This window comes from Oreochromis aureus, linkage group 4, assembly GCF_013358895.1.
Source record: "Oreochromis aureus strain Israel breed Guangdong linkage group 4, ZZ_aureus, whole genome shotgun sequence".
Lineage (NCBI taxonomy): Eukaryota > Metazoa > Chordata > Actinopteri > Cichliformes > Cichlidae > Oreochromis > Oreochromis aureus.
In genome coordinates this window covers 16,204,845-16,229,422 of record NC_052945.1, presented here as the reverse complement: position 1 = coordinate 16,229,422, position 24,578 = coordinate 16,204,845, and the positions used below count along the sequence as shown (strand labels likewise).

The 24,578-nt window shown below is 38.0% G+C and overlaps 1 protein-coding gene across 2 annotated transcripts in view; it reads right to left on the bottom strand.

The window, feature by feature from the left end:
- LOC116321423 (nuclear GTPase SLIP-GC-like) overlaps positions 1–18,980 on the bottom strand; it is a 59,585-nt gene extending 40,605 nt beyond the window's left edge. Inside the window, exons 1-21 of one of the 2 annotated variants that reach the window (XM_039611687.1) lie at positions 18,712–18,980; positions 18,501–18,582; positions 18,280–18,392; positions 17,285–17,309; positions 12,382–12,468; positions 12,062–12,149; positions 9,166–9,379; positions 8,824–9,045; positions 7,745–7,951; positions 7,477–7,652; positions 6,280–6,373; positions 6,104–6,191; positions 5,842–5,963; positions 4,788–4,961; positions 4,551–4,705; positions 4,325–4,442; positions 4,088–4,196; positions 3,862–3,992; positions 3,588–3,669; positions 3,322–3,403; positions 1,578–3,205 (exon numbers count right to left, since the gene is read on the bottom strand). In XM_039611687.1, the coding sequence (XP_039467621.1) occupies positions 3,136–3,205; positions 3,322–3,403; positions 3,588–3,669; positions 3,862–3,992; positions 4,088–4,196; positions 4,325–4,442; positions 4,551–4,705; positions 4,788–4,961; positions 5,842–5,963; positions 6,104–6,191; positions 6,280–6,373; positions 7,477–7,652; positions 7,745–7,951; positions 8,824–9,045; positions 9,166–9,379; positions 12,062–12,149; positions 12,382–12,468; positions 17,285–17,309; positions 18,280–18,392; positions 18,501–18,567 (2,424 nt within the window). In that variant the 5' untranslated portion in view covers positions 18,568–18,582; positions 18,712–18,980 and the 3' untranslated portion in view covers positions 1,578–3,135. Of the gene's footprint in view, positions 1–1,577; positions 3,206–3,321; positions 3,404–3,587; positions 3,670–3,861; positions 3,993–4,087; positions 4,197–4,324; positions 4,443–4,550; positions 4,706–4,787; positions 4,962–5,841; positions 5,964–6,103; positions 6,192–6,279; positions 6,374–7,476; positions 7,653–7,744; positions 7,952–8,823; positions 9,046–9,165; positions 9,380–12,061; positions 12,150–12,381; positions 12,469–17,284; positions 17,310–18,279; positions 18,393–18,500; positions 18,583–18,711 lie in introns of those variants that run through there. The other variant, XM_039611688.1, reaches the window with a different exon arrangement.
- Between the last annotated feature and the right edge of the window lie 5,598 nt (positions 18,981–24,578).

Here is a 24,578-nt window from a genome sequence, read left to right as displayed (position 1 = left end):
CCAAATGTAAAATGTATGGCAATAAGTTTATTGTTCAAGTTAAGTTTGATTTGAAATTACATTTTTTTTTTTCATTTTATTTTAATACATCTCTGTCATGGGTCAAAAATGCTATGAGGTGCTGTGAAGAACATTATTACTGAAACACTCTCACACAACTCCACTGAAAACCAAGCCATTTCAGATGAACAGGAAGTTATTTCCTGACAAGGAAAAACTGGTACATTTCAAACCGCTACACAGATGTCTACTCAGCAACCTGCTAGTAGCCTAAGTGAAGCAGCTGCATTACTCTGTCAAATGCAACAGCCGTGGGCAGTCTGTTGTAAGACTACGGTCAAGTGAGCCCTCACTAATATTTCAAACTAAACAGGTTTTCTAGATCAAATCCACCACCTCTCATACTTTGAATAAATTAAAAATACACACAAAATGGGCATATCACATCAATGATCTACCTGCTCATTACTATGCCCACCTTGCTACTGTGGAAAACGAGGAAGACGTTTTTTGCTTAAATTAGCCATTATCACTTACGTCAGGGGTTCTTACGTTTTATTTTTTTGTTTGTTTTTATCTCAGGGCCTGATGTTTTCACTACAAAGTGGCCCAGGGCCCATTCAGATATTAACACTGTATTGAATAAATTGATTTTGCTTTTGGTTTGATTTATATTTAATAACTAAATCAATTCTACCTCATTTTAACAGCTAAATCCTTGCCAAATAAACATGATGATGACATGATGCAATGTAATAATCACAAAGACATTTATTTATTACTTGTATGTGAACCTGGAAATAAAACAAAATGCCAAACAGGTCAACAATTCATGAAACAAATCAAACTGCAAGTAGAAATTGAAAGGCTCGAGTCAAGCTTAATAACACAAAAATAATTAATAATTCAATTTTACTACAGCAAAAGAGACAAGAAAAAAGGGACTGATTTAGTTGTAAAGAGAAAAAAAATAGTATTTTTAGTCTTTCCAGAAGCTGATGCTGTATGTCTAAGGCCATGTCCATGATACAGTGGCTCGCAGTGTCGTTTTAGTGTTCTTTGCAGCAGCCCCTCCGATGATCTCATGGCGCATATATACAGCGGCAGGCCAAATCAATTCAGTGCTTCAATGTATAGCATTACTCCACACATTGGGCTCTTGGGTCCGCCTCATTTCCTCTGTTCACAAACCCATGCTTCAGGAAGTCAAAGATGTACTTGTGCAAACATTTTGACTTTTGGGAGGGGGTTGTCACCTTTATCTTCCTTTTTGCATTTTAAGAACTTCTCCATATATTTTGCTAACTGCAAACAGTGGGCAGACTGTCTTCTTCTTGCTTTTTGAGGCTGTTTAAACAACTCCCACCAAACGGTGTGAAGCTGTATTGAGACTGAGATTGTCATGGACAGGGAACAAAAACCAAAAGTATTTTGCGGCCCTTAAGGTGTGGCTCGCAGCCCCATGGTTAAGAATCACTGATTCATGCGATGCTGTTTATACTGCAAGTAACCATAAGAGGGTGGACATGCTATGCTTTAACACATCTGTGAATCATTCAGAAAAATGGAAGAAAAGGTTGATGAAAGACTGATATTTATTCTGGTTTTAATTTTTTAGATTTCCTTTAAAAAACAAAAGAAAACAAACAACAACAAAAAACAATTCACATTCAGAAATATTCATAAGGATTTCCGTTGGAGTAATGGGGGTAAAGAGAATTCAGGGACTTACTTCAAAGACTTTAAGCATTAGAAAATTAGAATTAAAATGACATCTCGCTATAATATTATGAGTAAGGCTATAATGAAGAGGAACAAAAATGCACAAAAATGATGGCATTTTAGGATACTTGTGCTAAAAAAAGGAGAGAAAAAAAGAATATTTCCTGAAACATATAATTGATTTCTAAGGTAAATTGGCATTAACAATGTAAGACAACTTTTTAGAAATAATGTGATAGTGTATTTTTATACAAAATACACTCAGTTCTTTTGTGGGGACTCAAATGACACAGAGTACTTGGAAAGACCTGCAACAACAACAATGGCTGTTAGGTGAGACAGAGGTGCACCTTAGACAAACTTAAATTCTGTCAACAGTGCAAAACATCAAAAAAAAGAGTCAGTTGATACTACTGCCAAAACAATGTTCATATAATTAAATTTTTTGTGAAGAATAAACATAGATGACAGGTCAGAAAGATTGTAGGAAACAAGAAAGCAACAATTAAAAGAGCATGACAAGAAGTGTGAATGTGTCCTTGGAAACCCCCCCAGAAACTTTAAGTTTTACAAATAAATGTATGACTAGTTGTGTTTTTTATACACAAATCCATCTAATCCTAATTCAGATATTGTTTTTAAGAGAAACACCCTCTGCTGTGGCTCTAATGTATGAAAACCTGTCAAAAACACATATTTGAGTGTGAAAGGTTGAGATGAAAAACTACTTTAAATCTCATAATCAGACAGTTAATTCCATAATGAAAAGAACTACTGAAATTAAACATTTATTGGAGGAAAAGATGGACACAATGTAGAGGGAAAAACTAGTCCTGTAGCTGCATGGAGATGGAGCTACTTACCCTAACTGACCAATCAACGTTTACAAGATCAATTTTAGGAGTCATTAATACTAAAAATCTTGGAACAATGGTCTGGATGACTTGTTACCTTTAAATATTTGTAGGTAAATATAATTACAATTTTAATTGTAATTTTAGATAAAATACATTGATGTTCCATTTAATTACACCTTAGTTGTGGGCTGTATTATAAAGTGTTAACACACAAGATAAAAAATGGTAAATACACTGATTTTACATGTACTGAAATGTGCTATATCATTGCATTGTCATCTGAATGAACCATAACTAAACTCATAAAATAAAACAATTAAAATAGATTTGAAATATATGTAGAGTGATGTGATGTGAATCCCTTTCAGTTTTTCCTCAAACTTCTTTGTCAGCCTCAAGATTTAAAACATTAAAAGATAAATGTCTTACAGAAATAAAAGTCCACAATCACTTATAATGACATTTACAAAAAAGTCAAATGTCACCAAACAACTTTTAAAGGGACCAAACAAAAACAACTGAAAATGATTGCGACCAAATCAGATGGTTTTTTGCTTTAAACAGCACTTCCTCTGGGAAAACCTGTTTGTGTCCAGGTTTCTGCTGTTTCTACCTGGTCAGCAAATCTGAAACATCCAAAAAAAGGTTTAACAATGAGCAATAAGGACCAAAAAATATATATATATTTCTTTTAAATGTAAAATATTCTATGTAATACTGATGATGACGTATAAGGATTTACCCAGTTAGTGATGTTTCATCATCTGGAGTGCCTACAAGTTTATCATAATGTTTCTTCACCATCTCAAGCTCTGTCGAAACATCTGAAAAACAAAACATTTTTTGAATTCTTTCCCCCCAAGAGTGACTCACGTAATAGTGAGTTAATTTTAAAAATAGAGAGACAAATAAGTAAATAGACTGTGCTATCAGGTGAAAGATTGAAAAGATTAAGAGAAAAGGAAGGAAGCTTTATCAAATGTAAATAGAGCAAACTGTCCTGTTTACCTGGGAGTAAGCCCCCATCAGTCGTGAATGAACGTTCAATGGATTCCTTCATAGTTTCCTCCAGAGTCTTCAGGATTTTTTCCTATTTTAAAAATTGCTATTACTTATCACAGATCAAAATATTGTGTTAAAGTCAAATACAATTACATTTAGAAGGTTCTCAGATACTGCATAAAAACATAAATGGAAACATATTTTTGTGTAAGTCTATTCCAGTTAAATATAGAAAAAGCCTTCATATGTTCATCACATTTTTTCATAAAATAAGACAAACCATCAAACTGTGCAATTTCTCCAACATGGTATTTTTTGCCCTCTCAAACATGTCCTCCTTTGAGTGCACGTGGTCTGTAATAGTCTCCCTCATGTTGTACAGCGTGTCTTTTCCACTAAATTCTGCAGCCTCTACAATAAGATAGAAAGCTCCAATTAGATTTCTCTTACTGAATAATGATAAATATAAATATGTGTTTTTGTGAATCTCTGATCTTATTTCTTACTCTTGTAGCCTTCTTCCATAATGTCTTCAATTGTCTCTATCAGACTGCTGTAGACTCTTTTCTTCTGTTTCCGCATCGTTCTGTTCAGTTTTGCCTTAATTTTTTCTTCCTTAGAGAACAAACATGAAATACGGATGAACATCACTTGAAATCATATCAAGCCATAAAACTAAGGTTAATTTTTCATGTTTTCCATTTACTGTCCATTATTTCAGACAGTAAAGTTTCATCTCTTACCTCTGTCTTGAGAAATCTGAGCTGCAGTTCAGCATTTTTGTACTTTTCAAACAGAGAATCAGTGTTAAGTGAAAATGTATCGATGACTCCATTGAATGCTCCACGTTCTGAGTCATTTCTAAAACGTGTAAACATTGTGGTTATTAATGGCAGAATTGGCAAGTTTATATGTTATAAATTATCTTGGATAATATTATGTGACTGCTTAGAACATGTTTTTTCTTACGGGAAGGTCTTTCTGAATTCATCATCAATGCTGTCAATCAGACAGGAAGCCAACTTCATATTAAGGTTAATTAAGGTCCCTTTCTTTGGTTTGTAGATGCCACCATTCTTAACAACACACTTCAGTACCTTGTGAAAAGCACCACCCTTCTTTCCCTAAAACAGAAAAGAATAATTATTTAACCACATATTCATGTAAAATATGTTGTTTTGTTGTAACTATATTTAAAATACATACACGATACAAGAAGTTCTTGAGTTTTTCTCCATATGAACGTTTGGATTTCTCAACGCCATCATCAAGATATTTTTCAAAAGCCGTATAGGTGTCTTCCATTTCTTTGTTGACATTACGAAGTTGGAGGTTCGTGTTTCTCTCAAGTTCCGCGCACACCTCGGCTTTTTTATCATCCTGAAAAATATTTGAAGGAATAAAATCATAAAAACAACTTGTTGTTTCGTATAGATTTATGAAATCAATTGATTTTAAAAGTCACTGTCCTGTAATAAGAACCTGAGAAGTAAAATAGAACAGCAAAAATAAATGAATCAATTAATAAATTATAAATTAATAGATTAAAAAAACAAGATACTCGAAAAAATTGGGAAATCCCAACATGTAAGAGAATTTGTATCTTTTAAGTTGGGCATACACTCCATTTTGAGACGATTTTTCAGTCGTGCGACCGTTTTGGGGATTGGTCCGAGTTTTCCCCTAATCGTGTGTCATGCATCGTGTAGTATACACGGGGTAACGAGAAGCGATTGATACCTCACGACCAGCTCTTGATCATCAATCGTTTGATCGTAAGAAAATCAAACCTGCTTGAAATCCTGTCGCTCGTTGTGAGGGTGTCAACGCAGCCTCTCACACTGCGCACACAGCTCCATCTTTCAGAAGTGAAAAGGTGGAGCAGCAGCACAGCAGTGCAGCCTGTGATCTGGACATAAGCGATGGAGGCACAACTATCACGACCACAACAACTGTGAAAATAGTTGGATGGACATTGCTGCTCATTTGCAGCTGTGTTTTTCATTAGCAATTTAGTAATGTTGATGGGGGTGGTGTGTGTGTCTGTGTGAGTAGAAGACAGAGAGGGAGAGACAGATTTTGTATTATGGACGCACAGTGTGAGCACATCAGAGCATCAGGCCGTATAGTGTGAGCCCCTGCACCGTGACCTACGAACTTCTCACTCCTGCGATTCAATCGTACAGTTTGAGCAGAAGCGGAATAACACGACTGAAAAAAAAAAAAATCGCAGTGCATGCCCAGCATTAGTTGACCTTACCACTCCTCTGGAGTTGGCTCCGTGAATCAAAGACAGAATCCCACGAGCTCCATTCACATAGTTTACTGTCTCTGAGTGACAGTCATTGAGCTCTTGCAAAAATCCCTGAAGTTGAGGCATTTCTGTTGAGAAGAAATTTCAGTTCCAGTTTGACATTACTTAAATTCAAATTAAACAATTCTTCTTTCAGTCAGAGCAAACTAAAACAACATGTGCATTTCAGCTGTTTATATTCTGTTAGCAAAACGGAGACTTCACCTACCAGTTTCTTCTGGACTTAGATGCTTCCCTTTTAGGAACTCTTTGGAGCTCACTGTGAACACTTTGAAACTGTCATCAGTGAAGTGTTTCTGGGGAAAAAGGTGATTTAATTTTAAAGCATCCTTGCAACTATGGAGAGTCTTTACATTAGATTTTCTGTCAGTCTATAAAACTCACCTTAATCTTGGTTCGCTTGTTGAATTCTTCCCTTACTCCATCAATGGCTTGACTGTTTCTTTTAACTATTCGATCATGGATATCAGCTGATGAACTACAAGAAATGTGCATATATGTACTGTTACCATCATCACTATTATCATCACCATCATTAATCTGGGGCAGGCTGGGTGGTTTTGATTTACTCCTGGGCTACGTCCCCACGTACAAAGGTATTTTTTCATCTTTTAAAAATCGCATCGACATGTGCACTTTTTAAAAAATATCTCTGTTCACATGTAAACGCAAAAACAAAGTCAAACGCTGTCAAGAACATGCCAAATCCTAACTTACTAGAATTATTTCCTCTTTTCTTTTCAAGTGCCTTCATTATTTCAAATGTTAATAACTAAAAACTGTATTTTGGATTTTATCTCACTAGCTCTTTTGGCCAGAGTTTATTCAATAAAGAAAGAAACTGAGAATTTTACATTTGTCTTAGTGATTCATAATCATGAGTCACAGCTCTCTGAAATACGGCTGGTGTAGACTCACAACTAAGAAGGGACAAAATGCATGCATACATATATTTAATTTTAAAAAATTAAATTAATAAAAAAATGAAAAGGGCATTGGTGTTGGGACTTGGGTTGTGACAGTGTCTGTGTATTTTACTCTGACACCTCTGTCTTTCTAAGTAGAAGGACAATAACTGCATCTGTATATGTAAGCGTGTAAAAAAATGCAGATAGTATTTTGTTTCTGTCTCCCATTTTGAAAATTCATCAAATGTAAACAATGACGTGGCGCACAGCGTGGCGTCATGTTTGATGTTGCGTGACTAACTCCCCGTATTCCTCGTCCACGGGTAAATGCAAAAACTGTGTTTTCAAAAATCTCCACACTGGCAGGAGTTTATAAAAATCTCAGTTTTCAGTGATCCAAAACGCCATTTACGTGTGGATGAAAAGTCCCTCTGCAACTAAATAAAATCTACTACCTTTGCCACTCTCCACTATTCCACTCAGTCTCTCTTTATTACTCAGTCCACCATATTCACAAAACTTTATAAAATTGTATCTGCATCTGAGACTCCCTTTGACCCAAATGTTCTGTATTATTAAAAAAAACAAAGGCTCAACTCTGTGTTTCATTCTAGCCTGGATTGATCTTACATGGAAACACCCTGTAGCTGATCAGCATTCAAAATGTACTTACAGATCATCTGAATCATCAACAAGATCAGACTTGGTGCAGATAAAGTGAATTTGCTGACATTCGCCACCATTTCCAATCAGACTACTGACACTTTCCAGGATCTCCCAGGCCTCTTTCTCTGCTGCTGCTCGGTTAATTTCAGTCACAATCCACACAGTAGAACAATCTCCAACTATCTGAAAGGAGAATAACATGTCTCAGTGCTTAATAGAAAGATGACTGTTTACAGACAACGCAGTATAAGCAAAGAACAGTAAATTTTAATTACCCCTTTCCACATCTGATCTCTGCTCTTGTTACAGTCTCCATTTCCAGGAAGGTCCACAAGTGTGACATGCTGGAGAAGAGGATTGTTTGGCACCCTGACAGTCACACACTTCACTAGTGGCCAAAACCACTTTTTTCCTTCATTGCCTTTTCCTTGTTTTGACTCACTTCTTGTGTACTTGACAAATTGTGCAGAGAGTTCATTAGCCTGCAATAAATAATAAAAGTAAAGCAGTGCAGTTTAATTTCAGTCCTCACAGAAAGTGCTTTATAGAAATCATTAAAAAGTCAGTGACATAAAAAAAAGTTGAGTAATTAGTGTTCAGTTTTAGATTTAAATGATCAGATTGTGTCATGTACAAGCTGTCCCTTGTGTTATACTGGATCAAGAAAAACATCAATCAAATCCAAAATGAAAATAGATTTTTATGATTTATTTAATTTTTATTCTCTATTTAAAATCACGCTATGAACACTCTTGTTCTCAACAGCCAGAATTACTATTAGCAGAAACTACTTCATGTCAGCATTTTGCACAGTTGTCCACTTTACCTGACTGTCAGACACTGATTTACTTTGTGGCCACTTTGATTCAGTCTTTGCTGAATTTGCTCAGCAGTGAATTTCTACGGCGCAGTTTAAAGTGTAAGAGTAGGTTAAAATAGGGAACTGATCACTGTTGTGTAATAAGGGAAAAGGTTCTTACTGCGATTATTTAAAATAAAAACAATCATTCTCTACATAACGGACCTGGACCAGTCTTGGGTCTTGTTAACCACAGTTATTACAAGAACAGATTTATTTTTTCGGATATGTGATCATCTAAAGATCATTGTGGAAACTCAGTAAGATCTGTTTTGTTTCGATCACTGGATCTGTTTTCAGTGTTTTGTTTTTTGGACTTTTGAATCTATGCTGCATGCTATTTTCAGAAGTGAGATATGTCTTTAGTTCTTAGTCTTTTGTTTATTTGGTCAGTTCCCTTTTTGTGTCCAGGTTGTCCTAGTTTCACCTGTGTGCCCTTCCCAGCATCCCCTGTGTCCCCCTGTCTGTTATAGTAGTAATAGGAGTTTGTCTTACTGATTCGCATGTCAAAATCTTCCGCCTGGATTGGAGAAATTCTGGAATTTCTTTGAAATATTTGTTCTCCATGAGGTTTTCAGAAGACTTTTCTTTCCATTCTTCTCCATACAGTGCTGACAGCTTTTCAACAGCATCACGATAATCATCATCATCTTCCTTTTCCTGATTTTCATTATTGTCAAGAAACTGACGAAATGACCACAACTCATCTTTCCACTCCTACAAAAATAGATGACAAGCCATTTATTGAGGCATGTACCCAGCTTTAAGCTCCAAGAACTGCAGTGTAACACATGATTTAGCTTTAAGTACAAATCAAACTTTGGGAATTCATTTTACCTCCTTTGTGATGAACTCAATTTCTGCTTCATACTTGTTGTGTGTGTTGGCTTCCAGTTTTATCATGACTGAGGTGCATGCATTGATGCTTCCTGAGGGTAAAAGATTCTTCTCTTCAATGATGGCATTTATCAAAGAGCTCTTTCCAGCCCCGGTTTTACCAAAGACACCAACCAGCTCCCTCTTGTCTGTCTCCAAATCACTGATCTTTTTCCTGATGAACGAGATTTTAAATATAGTTAATTGATTCAGTCATGAAAACTTTTTTATGCATGCTTTAAAAAAGAGAGTTTCAAAGAGAGTTATAATCATGGTAGTGATCATCAAATGAAATATCACTAAATATTTTACTTTTATACACATACACCACTAATTGTTGACTGTATGTTGTTTTGATCCGCATCTTCCTTTTTGTGTCAGTTAAAGTGAAAATGTTTCCCCCAAGAGTTGGTAGATAACAGGAAAAGCAAAAAATGTAGTTAGGTTACCAAAACCTCCTCAAAATATCAGTCTTTGTTGGTCTTAACTTGGATAGTTTTATTTTACTAATAAATCATTCTGTGATCTATAGTTGTACTGCTGTTAAGTCAAAAGTATAATGTAAAATAGCTAAACAAAGAACCAACACATGTCTGTGAAGGTTCTCAGTTATTAGTCTGATGACCTGGAAAGACCGTAGTCTTTCGAAGCTCCTTAGACAAAGAACCAACACACCAAATAGACTGACACAAGAAACTAATTGGTGAATATGGAACCAAACTATCATCTGGCTGAGTGGTGCGACACCAACAACCTGCTGCTTAACACCGAGAAGATCAAGGAGCTCATCGTGGATTACAGGAGGAATGCTGACCCACATCCACCCATCTACATTAAAGGGACGACTGTGGATTATGTGAGCAGCTTCAAGTTCCTTGGAGTCCACATCTCCGGGGATCTCATCTGGACGACCAACTGCTCCAAGTTGGTCAAGAAGGCTCACCAGCGCCTCTTCTTCCTGAGGACTCTGAGGAAGAACCACTTGTCCTCAGACATCCTGGTGAGCCTCTACCGCTGCACCATCGAGAGCATCCTGACTAACCGTTTAACAGTCTGGTACGGGAGCTGCTCTGCCTCGGACCGAAGGCGTTGCAGAGGGTCGTGAAAACTGCCCAGCGCATTGCTGGAGCACCACTTCCTGCCATACAAGACATCTACAGGAAGGTGTCTGAAAAGGGCTGGGAAAATCATCGAAGACCCCAGTCAACCAACACATGGACTCTTCACCTCCTGCCCTGTGGGAGGCGCTACAGGAGCCACAGGACTAAGACCATCAGGTAGTGGAACAGCTTCTTCCCTACAGCTGTCAGACTCCTGACATCTGACCCACATTAAACTCATGGACTGAACATACACACACCTACAACCACCTACACACACACACACACACACACACACAATGGACAAAACAAACAAGGCCAACTCTACCCTCATACACACAATAATAACATGGACTGAATCACCAACTTTATATAACCACTGTAGAAATTACCCACATATCTCACTGATCTGAACTGCACTACTGTAAATGCTGTATAGACAATCATTCTGTACAATACAATAATTATAGTTCTACAACTGTTTATTAATACTCACAATTGTATATCTACAATCAGTATAGTTCATATTTCATATTTCTGTATAGTTTTCATATTTTTAACCATATTTAAATCCTGTTCATAGCCTGTACATAGCTTGTACACTCACTACAGCCTGTACATACTTAAAGTTATAGCATATTCATAAAATACATTCATACCGTGTACATTGTAACATACACATAATAGATCCATATTTTGTAATAAATTTATATTATGGCTAAAGTACTTTCTGGATGGATGCAAACTGCATTTCGTTGCCTTGTACTTGTGACATGTGCAATGACAATAAAGTTGAATTCTATTCTATTTTATTCTATTCTACTCTATTTAAAAAGGTTCATGTACAGGCAGCACAATGGCATGATGGGTGGCACTGTTATCTCACACCACCATCTAGCTAGGGGCCTTTTTGTTTTGAGTTTACGTGTTCTCTACCAGCCCGTTCTCACTCCCAAGGTGTAAGATAGTGACGGCTTGTCAAGTCCCGAGGCGTTCCTGAGGAACGCGAAAAGTGACCTTCCGGGTTCTTATGCTACGCGCCGGGTTATGGATCCATGCAGAATGACGCTTCCGCGGTAATACACGTCCCGGCCATGTATTCCAGCCCTAAACCTAACGTTAACCAGGACTTTATCGATGTTAGATGGTGTTTTCCAAAGTGGTTTAAGTCAAACAAATGTACATGTGTAAATTCATTCCAAACAGTTCTCATGTTTTCTCATTTTTCTGATTTCGTATTATAGGGATGTGTTGGGTGGCCAGAAGCGTAATATACCGACGATTTGTCACATAGTGTAACATGTTACGCTTTGGGAGTGAGTGTTGTCTTTCCATGTTTGCATCGGTTCTCTCCAGGTACTTTGGCTTTCTCCAACAGTCCAAAGACGTGCAATTAGTGCATTTAGGTTCATAGATTCTAAATCCTCATCGATGTAGTTACTCATTCCTGTGACTGTATCTTGGTGTAACGAGTGTGACATCCATAAAGTTTGTTTGGAGTGAATCATTTTAATTGTTGTGATCATGTGAATATACTGCTTATTTTTGCGCGTGTCAAGACTCTTGAAAAGGGACCATCTTCTCTGTGTGACTCAATTACACATAACTAGCAGCTTTTGAGGATGTTTTACAGATATTTTGTGCATTTTTGCTTTCTTTAAAAACAATCTCTCTGTGATCTGTTTGTGAAACTGTCACACGATCAGGAGTGGAACCAGGCCCATACATTACAAATTATGAAAAAACTTAATACTCACTTCAAGAAAGCACTGAGTTTGTCTTGGTCATTTAGTCTTTCATGGACAAATGTCATGATGCTTTTCACATCAGACAGTATGATTGATTCTGTGGACAAAGAAAGGAAAAAACTATTTAAAACAAATTAAAGACTAGAATAAACAGAAAATATACTAATATACCATGCATCATGTGACTGTTAAATTTTGACAACAGGCCAAAGAAAAAGTAATTTCTAGCATCAAAGATGAAACTGGCATGTTGGACAGATTGTGCTGCACAGAAATTTAACCCTATGGTGGCTTAAACTGTGACATTGTTTAGAAAGAGACGTAAATACCTGCAAATCCTGGCAGAGACAGACGCTGTCGCTTAGCTGGTGACTGCAACCTGCTGGCATCACTTTGAAGGTCTGATTTTCTCTTTCCTGATTGGATAAAAACAACAAAAAAATAAGAACAAAAAATGTGTTTCTATCAGCATTGTAATTTATTCTTAGTGAAGTTATTCAATTCAATTCAATTCAATTTTATTTATATAGCGCCAAATCACAACAAAAGTCGCCTCAAGGCGCTTTATATTGTACAATAGATCGCACAATAATAAATACAGAGAAAACCCCAACAATCATATCATATGACCCCTATGAGCAAGCACTTTGGCGACAGTGGGAAGGAAAACTCCCTTTAACAGGAAGAAACCTCCGGCAGAACCAGGCTCAGGGAGGAGCGGCCATCTGCTGCGACCGGTTGGGGTGAAGAAGGAAAACAGGATGAAAGACATGCTGTGGAAGAGAGACAGAAATTAATAACAGATATGATTCGATGCAGAGAGGTCTATTAACACATAGTGAGTGGCTGGAAAGGAAAAACTCAATGCATCATGGGAATCCCCGGCAGCCTACGTCTATTGCAGCATAACTAAGGGAGGATTCAGGGTCACCTGGTCCAGCCCTAACTATATGCTTTAGCAAAAGGAAAGTTTTAAGCCTAATCTTGAAAGTAGAGATAGTGTCTGTCTCCTAATCCAAACTGGAAGCTGGTTCCACAGAAGAGGGGCCTGAAAACTGAAGGCTCTCCTCCCATTCTACTTTTAAATACTCTAGGAACAACAAGTAGGCCTGCAGAGCGAGAGCGAAGTGCTCTAATAGGGTGATATGGTACCACAAGGTCATTAAGATAAGATGGGGCCTGATTATTTAAGACCTTGTATGTGAGGAGCAGGATTTTGAATTCAATTCTGGATTTAACAGGAAGCCAATGAAGGGAAGCCAAAACAGGAGAAATATGTTCTCTCTTCCTAGTCCCTGTCAGTACTCTTTCTGCAGCATTTTGGATTAGCTGAAGACTTTTCAGGGAGTTTTAGGACATCCTGATAATAAAGAATTACAGTAGTCCAGCCTGGAAGTAATGAAGGCATGAACTAGTTTTTCAGCATCACTCTGAGACAGGATATTTCTAATTTTAGAGATGTTGCGCAAATGGAAGAAAGCAGTCTTACATATTTGTTTAATATGTGCGTTAAAGGACATGTCCTGGTCAAAAATGACTCCAAGGTTCCTCACAGTGTTACTGGAGGCCAAGGTAATGCCATCCAGAGTAAGAATCTGGTTAGATACCATATTTCTAAGATTTTCAGGGCCGAGTACAATAACCTCAGTTTTATCTGAATTAAGAAGCAGAAAGTTAGCGGCCATCCAGGTCTTTATGTCTTTAAGACATTCCTGCAGTTTAACTAATTGGTGTGTGTTACCTGGCTTCATGGACAGATAGAGCTGCGTGTCATCTGCATAGCAGTGAAAATTTATGCTATGTCTTCTAATGATGCTGCCTAGGGGAAGCATGTATAATGTAAATAGAATTGGTCCTAGCACTGAACCCTGTGGAACACCATAATTGACCTTAGTGTCTGAAGAGGACTCTCCATTTACTTGAACAAATTGGAGTCTATTAGATAGATATGATACAAACCACTGCAGCGCAGTACCTGTAATACCTACAGCATGTTCTAATCGCTCTAATAGGATATTATGATCAACAGTATCAAACGCAGCACTAAGGTCTAGCAGGACAAGCACAGAGATGAGTCCACTGTCAGAGGCCATAAGAAGATCATTTGTAACCTTCACTAAAGCTGTTTCTGTGCTGTGATGAGCTCTGAAACCTGACTGAAACTCTTCAAATAAGCCATTCCTCTGCAGATGATCTGTTAGCTGTTTGACAACTACTCTTTCAAGGATTTTTGATATATGAAAGGAAGGTTGGAGATTGGCCTGTAATTAGCTAAGACAGCTGGGTCTAGAGATGGCTTTTTGAGTAAAGGTTTAACTACAGCCAGCTTGAAGGCCTGTGGTACATAGCCGATTATTAGAGATAGGTTGATCATACTTAAGATCAAAGAATTAATTAATGGCAGGACTTCTTTGAGCAGTTTTGTAGGAATGGGGTCTAAAAGACACGTTGATGGTTTGGAGGAATTAATTATTGAAGTTAACTCAGAAAGATCAATTGGAGAAAAGAGTCTAACTTGACATTGATGGTACTAAAAGTAGCTGTAGACGATATTACATCTGTGGGATGATTATTGGTAATTTTTCTCTAATGATAAAAATTTTATTTGTGAAGAAGTTCATGAAGTCATTACTAGTTAACGTTAAAGGGATTGTTGGCTCAGTAGAGCTCTGACTTTTGTCAGCCTGGCTACAGTGCTGAAGAGAAACCTGGGGTTGTTCCTATTTTCTTCAATCAGTGACGAATAGTAAGATGTTCTGGCTTTATGGGAGGGCTTTCTTATAAAGCAGCAAACTATTTCTCCAGGCTAAATGATGATCCTCTAAATTTGTGACACGCCATTTCCTCTCCAGCTTACGGGTTATCTGCTTTAGGCTACGTGTTTGAGAATTATACCACGGAGTCAGGGACTTTGGATTTGAGGCCTTAGTTTTCACAGGAGCTACAGTATCCAGAGTCGCACGTAGTGAGAAGGTAAAATTATTAACAAGATAATCAACCTCTGTTGGAGTAGCGTTCAGATAGCTGCTCTGCTCTATGTTGGTACAGGGCATTGAAGATGATAACAGTGGGTGGATTATATTCTTAAACTTAGTTACAGCACTTTCAGAAAGACATCTACTTTGATAAAGTCTACTCTCCATTGCTGTGTAATCAATTATTGTAAATGTAAATGTTATCAGGAAATGATCAGACAGCAGAGGGTTTTCAGGAAACACTGTTAAATGTTCAGTTTCTATGCCATATGTTAAAACAAGATCTAGAGTGTGATTAAAGTGGTGGGTGGGTTCTTTTACATTTTGAGAGAAGCCAATTGAGTCTAATAACAGATTAAATGCGATGTTGAGGCTGTCATTTTTAGCATCTACATGGATGTTAAAATCACCCACAATAATTATTTTATCTGAGCTGAGCACTAAATCAGATAAAAGTCTGAGAAATCAGAGAGAAACTCTGTGTAAGGCCCAGGTGGACGATAGATGATAACAAGTAAGACTGGTTTCTGAGTTTTACAGCTGGGGTGGACAAGGCTAAGCATCAGGCTTTCAAATGAATTAAAAGTCTGTCTTGGTCTTTCGTTAATTAATAGGCTGGTGTGAAAAATTGCTGCCACACCGCCCCTCGGCCTGTGCTTCGAGGTTTCTGGTAGTTAGAATGACTCGGGGTGTTGATTCATTTAAACTAACATAATCATCCTGCTGCAACCAGGTTTCTGTAAGGCAGAGTAAATCGATTTGTTGATCAATTATTAAGTCATGTACTAACAGAGACTTGGAGGAGAGAGACCTAATATTTAATAATCCACATTTCATTGTTTTACTCTTTGGTTCAGATGTGGATTCTGTATTGTTCTTTCTTTGTGATTTTCTATGTTTAAGTTGTTTGTTGCTGGTTTTTGGTTTGTTTTTGTCATTTTGGGAGCTGACACAGTCTCAATGGAGATGGGTTTTTGGGGGTAGCAGGAGGAGAGAAGCTGCAGAGAGGCGTGTAAGACTGCAACTCTGCTTCCTGGTCCCAACTCTGGATAGTCATATTTTGGGAGTTTAATAAATTGGTCCATATTTCTAGAAATGAGAGCTGCTCCATCCAAAGTGGGATGGATGCCGCTCTCCTAACAAGACCAGGTTTCCTCCAGAAGGTTTGCCAATTATCTATGAAGCCCACATCGTTTCTGGGACACCACTCAGACAGCCAGCAATTTAAGGAGAACATGCGGCTAAACATGTCACTCCTGGTCTGATTGGGGAGGGACCAGAGAAAACTACAGAGTCCGACATTGTTTTGGCAAAGTTACACACCGATTCAATATTGATTTTAGTGACCTCCGATTGGCGTAACCGGTGTCATTACTGCCGACGTGAATTATGATCTTACTGTATTTACGCTTACCCTTAGCCAGCAGTTTTAAATTTCCTTCAATGTCGCCTGCTCTGGCCCCTGGAAGGCAATTGATTATGGTTGCCGGTGTCTCTAGCTTCACATGTCTGAGAACAGAATCGCCAATTACCAGAGTTTGACCCCCGGCGGGTGTGTCGCCAAGTGGGGAAAAACGGTTAGACACATGAACAGGTTGGTGGTGTACCTGGGGCTTCAGTTTAAGACTATGCTTCCTCCTCACCGTCACCCAGCCGCCCTCTTTCCCCAGCTGCTTGGGGTCTGCCGGGAACAGCTAGCGGGCCTCACGCTATCTTCGGCTGCACCAGCTACAGGGGCCTGGCTAGCTACGGGTGAATGAAGGGTGCGGCCGAGTCTCCAATTCAGTAATCCTGGCCTCCAGAGCTGCAAATATGCTACATTTGTTACAGGTATCATTACTGCTAAAGGAGGCCGAGGAGTAACTAAACATCTGACACAATGAGCAGGAAAGTGCAGGAGGGACAGGTGAAGTAGCCATGGTGCTAACGAGTCGGCTACGAGCTAAGCTAAGCTAGCGAAACAGTACAGAGACAGTGAGTGAATACTTTGGCTATAAATTAGGCAGTGAGCACACAGAAAGGGTGATTCAGATGAAGCACGTTAAGATTATACTATGAAAAAGGGATGTATCAAAAGATTTAAATTAAATTGCTAAGCAGAAAAGCTACTCAGAAACACCACTGTGTTTGAGCAGGAACAGGAAGTGATACTATACCGCAGAGCGAGCGAACACCAAGTTATGTAGATTGAAAGGCACCAATATTTTATGCAAACACAGAATAATATGAGATGCAATAAATATGATGCATGTCTCACCTGTATCACTTGTGGATGGCATGACCTGAGGATGAATATGAGTTATACAGGAAATTATTTACTATTTGCTTTGGCATTGTTCTTTAACAAAATTTGAAGGACACTAGCATACAAGTTTTACAATCAACAAACTTACATGCAGTTATGTTTTCAACTAGCAGACTGATGAAGAATACATTATAAATTACCTTATCACAGAATTGGAGACTTGGCTTCGCACCTTTAAAACTCCTATAGCTAGCCAGGCCCCTTTAGCCTGTCCAGCCAAAGGCTAGCTCCCTCTGGCAAATTGTCCCGAACAGTCGGGGAAACAAGATGACTGGGTGATGGTGAGGAGGAAGCATAGTCTTAAACAGAAGCCTCCGGTACACCACCAACCTGTTCATGCGTCTAACTGTTTTTGCCCACTTGGCAAAACACTCGCTGGGAATCAAACTCTGGTAATTGGTGATTCTGTTCTGACCCGAATCGAGGAGGGGGCCTAAGGGTACACCTTTCGGCATCTTAAAATGCTGTGTTTGCAGCCATTCCCCAACTCTCTGTGAATGGTACTCATGGCCATTGATCAGTGGGTTTTGGTCAGTGGCTGTTGATCAATGGTCATGAGAATTTGCATAATTAACATTAAGGAAGTGACCTCCCAGCCCATTGTTCATTCACTGGACTGGTTTCAGTCATTATGCAAATGTACTGCAGTCAACTGAAACTGAAGAAGTCACTTGGATGAGTGACGAAACGTTTCTCCCACAAAACGCTACGTCCAGATGAACAGAATCAACTTTTGGAGATTTACTTACCTGCATGATTGATCCATCAAGACAAAACGATAGAAATAGTAATTACTTAGATTACCAGTTACAGAAAAAAAAGTAAAAGAGTTGCTTTTAACGCCGTTTTTCCCATCACTGATTATTACTGCCAGTGCATTTTTAAATATCCAGATAAAGTCACCTCTGTTCACTAAAATAGCAATGATTGTCAAAGAACTTAATTACCTTTAACAGCTTGAGGTTCTTCTTGAATCTCATTCTTGGTCCAGCTTTTGTAATCAAATTCTCAATTTCTCGATCATCAAGATCAAAAATATTTTCTTTATCAATTTCTTGATCTGTAATTAAAAATAAAGTTGAAGAGATAAAGATTATTCTTAACTTACTTCACAGATCACATCAGAATCAATATCTGTACCCATCAGGGATTCACGTTAAAACTTTACCTTTAAATTTCTCCACCCAGTCACTTAGCCCCCATTCAACCAGTTTGGTTCTTACGAAATCATCCATGACCAAGAAATGAAACTGTAAGATAAAGTGCAATATTTAACCAGACAGTACTGCTTTACAGATTAGAGATTTGTGATCAACTTCTCCTTTAATGCATATATAATCACTGATATTAAATTCAGATTAAAAGTTCAAACTGCTCACCTTTTGTTAGAAGTAATGCAGGAAAAGGCTGCTGAGGGAGATGTGAAGTAAGCAGCGAGACACAAACAGGAAACAGGCGGGAAAAATAAAAATCGAGCAAAAAGCAAAGTCCACAAACAGATACGGTTAAAAACAAACTGGAACTGTGTGGCTCAGACTGCACAATTGCAACTGCATCTATACATAAAATAGAAATGTAAATCCAACATGAGTAACGCGGGTGCAGGGAAAAGCAGAATGGAGAACTGAGAAAAGCAGGAAGAGGAGGTGTTTGTGCAGCGCAGATGGGAGTGGCTGGAAGAGCGGTAACACCCTCCGTGTTACGGCTCTTCCAGCCACTCCCATCTGCGCTGCACAAACACCTCTTCCTGCTTTTCTCGAAGCCCTTTTTTTCAATGATGAAACGATGTTGGGTGATAAACACGTTTTTGTTTTTTGTTGTTTTTTTTAAAAAAAAAGAAAAAAAAAGCTTAATAATAAATACCATCTCTAATCCTCAAAAATACTAATAAAAATATAAATTGCCACTCTTTTCTGTTACAGTCATCAGCCCACCCACACCCATCCCCCAGTAGATAAAATGCAACTGTTAAGTTGCATATTATCTATTATCTTGTATCTATTACCTTGTTTTATAACCCCCAAAACACAAACACATCATCCAACAACACACAACCATGTTTTGTTTTCAAACTCCATTGCAGTGTATTTCGCACCTCAAAACTTTTGTAAACAATAAAACAAATACAAGTAAACTGAAACAAATTACAGGCTGCAATACAATAGAGTACTAACTCTTTTAATAACAGGAAAAAAACAATCTTTATGGTTTAATTTATTGTACGTGTAGTTTTTTTTTTTTAACTGTGTAAGAATATTTAACATTATGCTGCCAATACATTTAAAAAAATGCCTCTCTTCAAAATGGGTTTAAAAACATAAACAACTGTGGGATACTGTTTGTCCATGATTTGGACAGCCCACTGCGGGCTTCCGACGCAGGGGGATACCTACCTTGGCACTAGGGCTGGTTATCATCACTGATTTCTAGAATTGGTTGGATTCCAATTCGATTCAATTTTTCCTCAGACAGTCAGAAATATTATAATTTTGATCATTTATCAGTACTGATACTTCATCAAAGGTTTAAGCATATGCAATATACACCGCAGATGCCTTTGTGTTAAAGTAACTGAGGATAAAACAGAAAAACATGAAGGAGATTTTCCTGGCCTGGCTTTTCCTTAAAAATATTCTGCAGTGAATCAAAAACTGAAGAAAACCATTAATCAACATATGAACATTACCTGATGCTCTTTGAGGATAATAGCTTGCTTGGTATACATTGGAGTTAGAGAGACTGTAGATTGCAGTGTGGGAGGGGGCTGGGGTGCAGGGCAGAAGAACAGCTCACCCCTACCCCCAGGACTGGAGGCCACAGTTACAAGCCTGTGGGAGGGCAACCCTCCAGGGCAAAGAGAAGGAGAGTAGTGGAAAACTACTGAAGAGCAGCTTTCCACTACACCCCCCACACACACACACACACAGATCAGCCTTAGGTGTGCTGATCTCCAGATGCATCTGTAAGGAAGAGGTGAAGAGTGACAAATCCTGCAGCATCATAAGCTGTGAGATGTCGTCGTTCAGCACTGATGGCGTGTACGTGGCGTCAAGTGAGAAAGCCGAAGACATCTCACTGATTCTCATGCATTTCGTCCACGCTTTGTGTTTACATCTTTGTGTGGAATCCGTTTACTTGCTCTCATTTGCTGATTTAGTTGTTTGGTGGTTGTTGATATAGTTTTCTTAGCTTTAACCTGAAATCATGGCATTTCTGGCAAAATACATTGATATTTAAAAATCGAAAAACCCGGGTTTAATAAATCGGTTGGAAAAACGAATATTGAAACCCACCCCTACTTGGTACCACCGTTACCAAGTACCAAGCAGGTGAAGCCAAAGGCAAGATATGCTTAATCATATTTTCTAGTCTTTGGCTTGAAAGGAAGTTGGTTTAGAAGCGTATTTGGTGATGCTTCAATTTCTGCTTTGCATTTCTGTGAGAGCCCTGTCAAAAAACCTGTTCATTATGCTAGCAATGTCCAAGCATTCTTTTTTTAATTCATAGCGTGCCCCGCAATGGTTCTGCACCCCCCACTTTGGGAACCACTGTTGTACTTCTACATAAAATGATTGTGCTTCACACAAACATGCCTTCTTTTCCTTCCTGCTGTGCTCGTTTTAATGTTAATGTATTTAAATATAAAACACAAAAAGGGACAGCATATAAAAACATACATTTGTAGAGACACATAAAATATCTGCAGTTTGTAATGTGATAAAAGAACTTAAACTAATGATTTTCATTCCAGACTTAAAGTGCCAAAGAGAATGAGATCCCTCGGTTCATCTCTGTCTAAAAGTGGAATAAAAGGATTTAACATCCAGTCTTTTTATGGAAATCGCAATGCACATGGTTAAAACTAAGTTTACTTAGATGTTATTTGCTAATAGTTAATCAAGTTTAAATCTAATCAATATGATGAAAGAGAAAATGTAGTTTGAGTAATGAAATTATTGTCATACCTGACTTTTTCACCCAGATTGCGGGAGTGTTTTTGACTACGCTGCTCATCCTTGTGTCTCTCTGTGTGCGTCAGATTGTGGAAGTCTGAGAGATGTGAGAATCTCTGAGTTTACTGTGTATGATTAAGAAAGAAGTTATATTAAGTATGTTGTGATTGATAAATGCACAAGATTCATTTGTAATTAATAGAATATATATGATTATACATGAAGTGTATGAAGGAAGGTATATTCACACGCAAAAGAAACAAAGGATGGGATGCCCATCTTCTGCCCTTCTTCTTCTTACCACATTTGGTTAGAGGAAGAAGGGCGGGGGAGTAGAAGTCATGCATATAGCCAAATGGTTATCAATGCTCCTAAGGGGTCACTTAGCATTCTTCCTAGTTTCCTGCATGATCAGTAAATCCAGACTTGGAAGTTCAGAGTTGGAAATTACAGCAAAAAAATGCCAAAGGATTAGGTGCTGCTGAACACTATGAACTTACAAATGATAATTTTTTGGCTTTTTTCTCTTCTTGTACAATGTTGGATTACGATTTCAAAGTAATTGGAGAACACTATAGAGTTACTTTGCTATTGGATTATATTGACAGGGAACAGAAATAAATGCATCTTCAGGCCTGGATGAGCCCATCCTCCTTTGTCTCATTCCTCCCAAGATCAGTATTAGGAATCTACATTAGATTAATCAGATAAGTGATTTTATTAAGTGATTATTATTATTACTTGATTCATCTTTCGCTTTGCTTCTACTAAATTCCTTTAATGTAATATTCTGGATTCAAAAAGTCCAAATTCTGGACATGCTTTTTTTTTTAACCCTTTGTGAAACAGGAAATGTAAAAACCTGTATTGTTTTAATATTACACAAAGGGTTATAAAAGGTTACTTTGGTCATAAAAGTTAACAGATTATAGAAGAGAGCTGCTGATAACAGATGTGACTGGAGGATTGTAGATGACCTGTAAGGCCACTGAGACAAGAACGCTTTTACAGGAAGCAGGATCACCAATCATTCGACTTCCAGGTGATAAATAGATTGTGGTTCAGTCTTTACAATTCATAGATAATTTTGTTGTATGTTAAAAACTGCTGTGGTGCTGCGAAATACTTTTTGGCAGGCAGCTTATTTTTAGTGTCAGAAAAAAACAAGAACAGGGTTTGAAAAAAAAAATCATGTTTCCATCTTACTGCATAGAATCAATACAGAATAGAAACAACAGAAACAATATGATATAATAGCTGAAGTAGAAGCTGAGACTTACTTTTTCTTGCTGCTTTATTACTCATATGACAACCAAAAAAACACTGTATTACAGTAAATTAATATTGATGTTAGAAATGTAAGTAAATGGTATACATAAGTCATGTGCTATCGAAGTCTCAAGATAAAACTGAGAAATACATCATGAAAATAAAAGTAACATGACTAAAGGCATTAAATTATAATATTCAAATTTACTACAAGGGAAAAAATCTGCAATAGAAGGAAAAACATTAATTGAATCCTTAAAACTGAAAAGAGTCTGAATATCATGGTATTCCTGTGGTTTAAGGCACTAAAATTAAAATCAGTAACATTGTAGTCCCACTGCTGTATACTTTCCTGTATAACTAGGGTGTACAAATGATGAACAAATACAACAAAAGTAGGAAAAAAGACATCAAAACATTTTTGGACATAGTGCTGGCCTTTTGGTTTAGACCAGGGGTGGGCAACTCCAGGCCTCGAGTGCCGGTGTCCTGCAGGTTTTAGATATCACCCTGGGTCAACACACCTGAATCAAACGATTAGTTCATCACCAGGCCTCTGGAGAACTTCAAGATACTTTGAGGAGGTCATTTAGCCATTTGAATCAGCTGTGTTGAATCAAGGACACATCTAAAACCTGCAAGACACTGGCACTCAAGGCCTGGAGTTACCTACCCCTGGTTTAGACCCTCACAATTAAAACCTTAATATCCCTGGGAGGAATTCATGCTTAAAAATCCCAATCCATCCATTTTCTTCTGCTTATCCAATTCGGGTTTGGCGGAGCCTTTTACAGTTGTCAGGCGAGAGGCAGAGTACATGACATGACAACTTAAATGACATTGTTTTTAGAGACCATAAGTCAGTCTTTTTTAATGTATCTGTCAACTCAAAGTCTCCTTCCCAAGGATTTATTAGGCGCAGGTGCTTTATTGATGACTCTATCATTTATCTGTTTTCTTCTCTTTTTAATTTTAAAACCTCTTCTGACCTCCTTACTGATTCTTTTCATGAACACTGTCTTGCCATTCTTAATCAGGTTGCTCTTTTCAAAACTAGACATTGCTCTGTTAGTTCCCGCACACCCTGGTTAAAGAATACAGATTGTGGTCTTTGACGCTCCTGTTGAAAAGCAGAGCGTCTCTGGAAGTCCACGGGTCTGGTTATCCATCATGAACACTTCAAATAACTTCTTCACTTATATAATGACTCAGTGAACGAGGCTAGATCCTCTTATTTCACTAAAATCTTATAAACCGTCATAAAAATAACCCAAGAATTCTATCTGACACCATCAACAGTATTGTTTCTCCTCCAACCCAGCATGCCGTGTTACTGTAATACTTTCCTCAGTCACTTTGTAAATAAGGTGATGGACCTGAGATCCAAAATCTCCTCAAGTGCCTCCCCTTATGAAGATGCCCTGAGTTTCCTGGGTCATTTACTTCTTTTTCTCCAGTCACACTCAACGACTTAATTACAGTAATAGGTAAAATGAAATTCTCATCGTGCTCTTTAGATATATTGCCTCTCTCTGTCCTGTCTGGGACTCTCACCATCATTAGTCCCACATTGTTATCCATCATTAACAGTACACTGAGGCAAGGTTGTGCTCTATCCTTTAAACATGCTGAAGTAACTCCTCTTTTTAAAAAACAAAAAAAACAAAACAGAATCTAGATCCTAGCTCTACTAGTAATTATTGGCCTATTTCAAAATTGCCATTTATAAGTAAATTACTGGAAAAATCAGTTCAGGTCCTCACTATGCAGATTACAGATTTTTGTCCCTTTTCAGTCTGGCTTTCAAAAGCAGCACTCCACTTAGACGGCTCTCTCAATGGACCCCCTAATGATCCTCTACCTAATCCAAGGTGTGAAAATGGGTGTAGGTCACAAGGTTTCGGGTGAGCTCATTGTGAAACCTAGCCCCACCCTGTCATGTGATTTCCTGAGGTCAGATGGCCCAGGATGTGAGTGGGCGTTAAGACGTCTGGGAAGGGATCTCAAAACTGGATTATAGATGG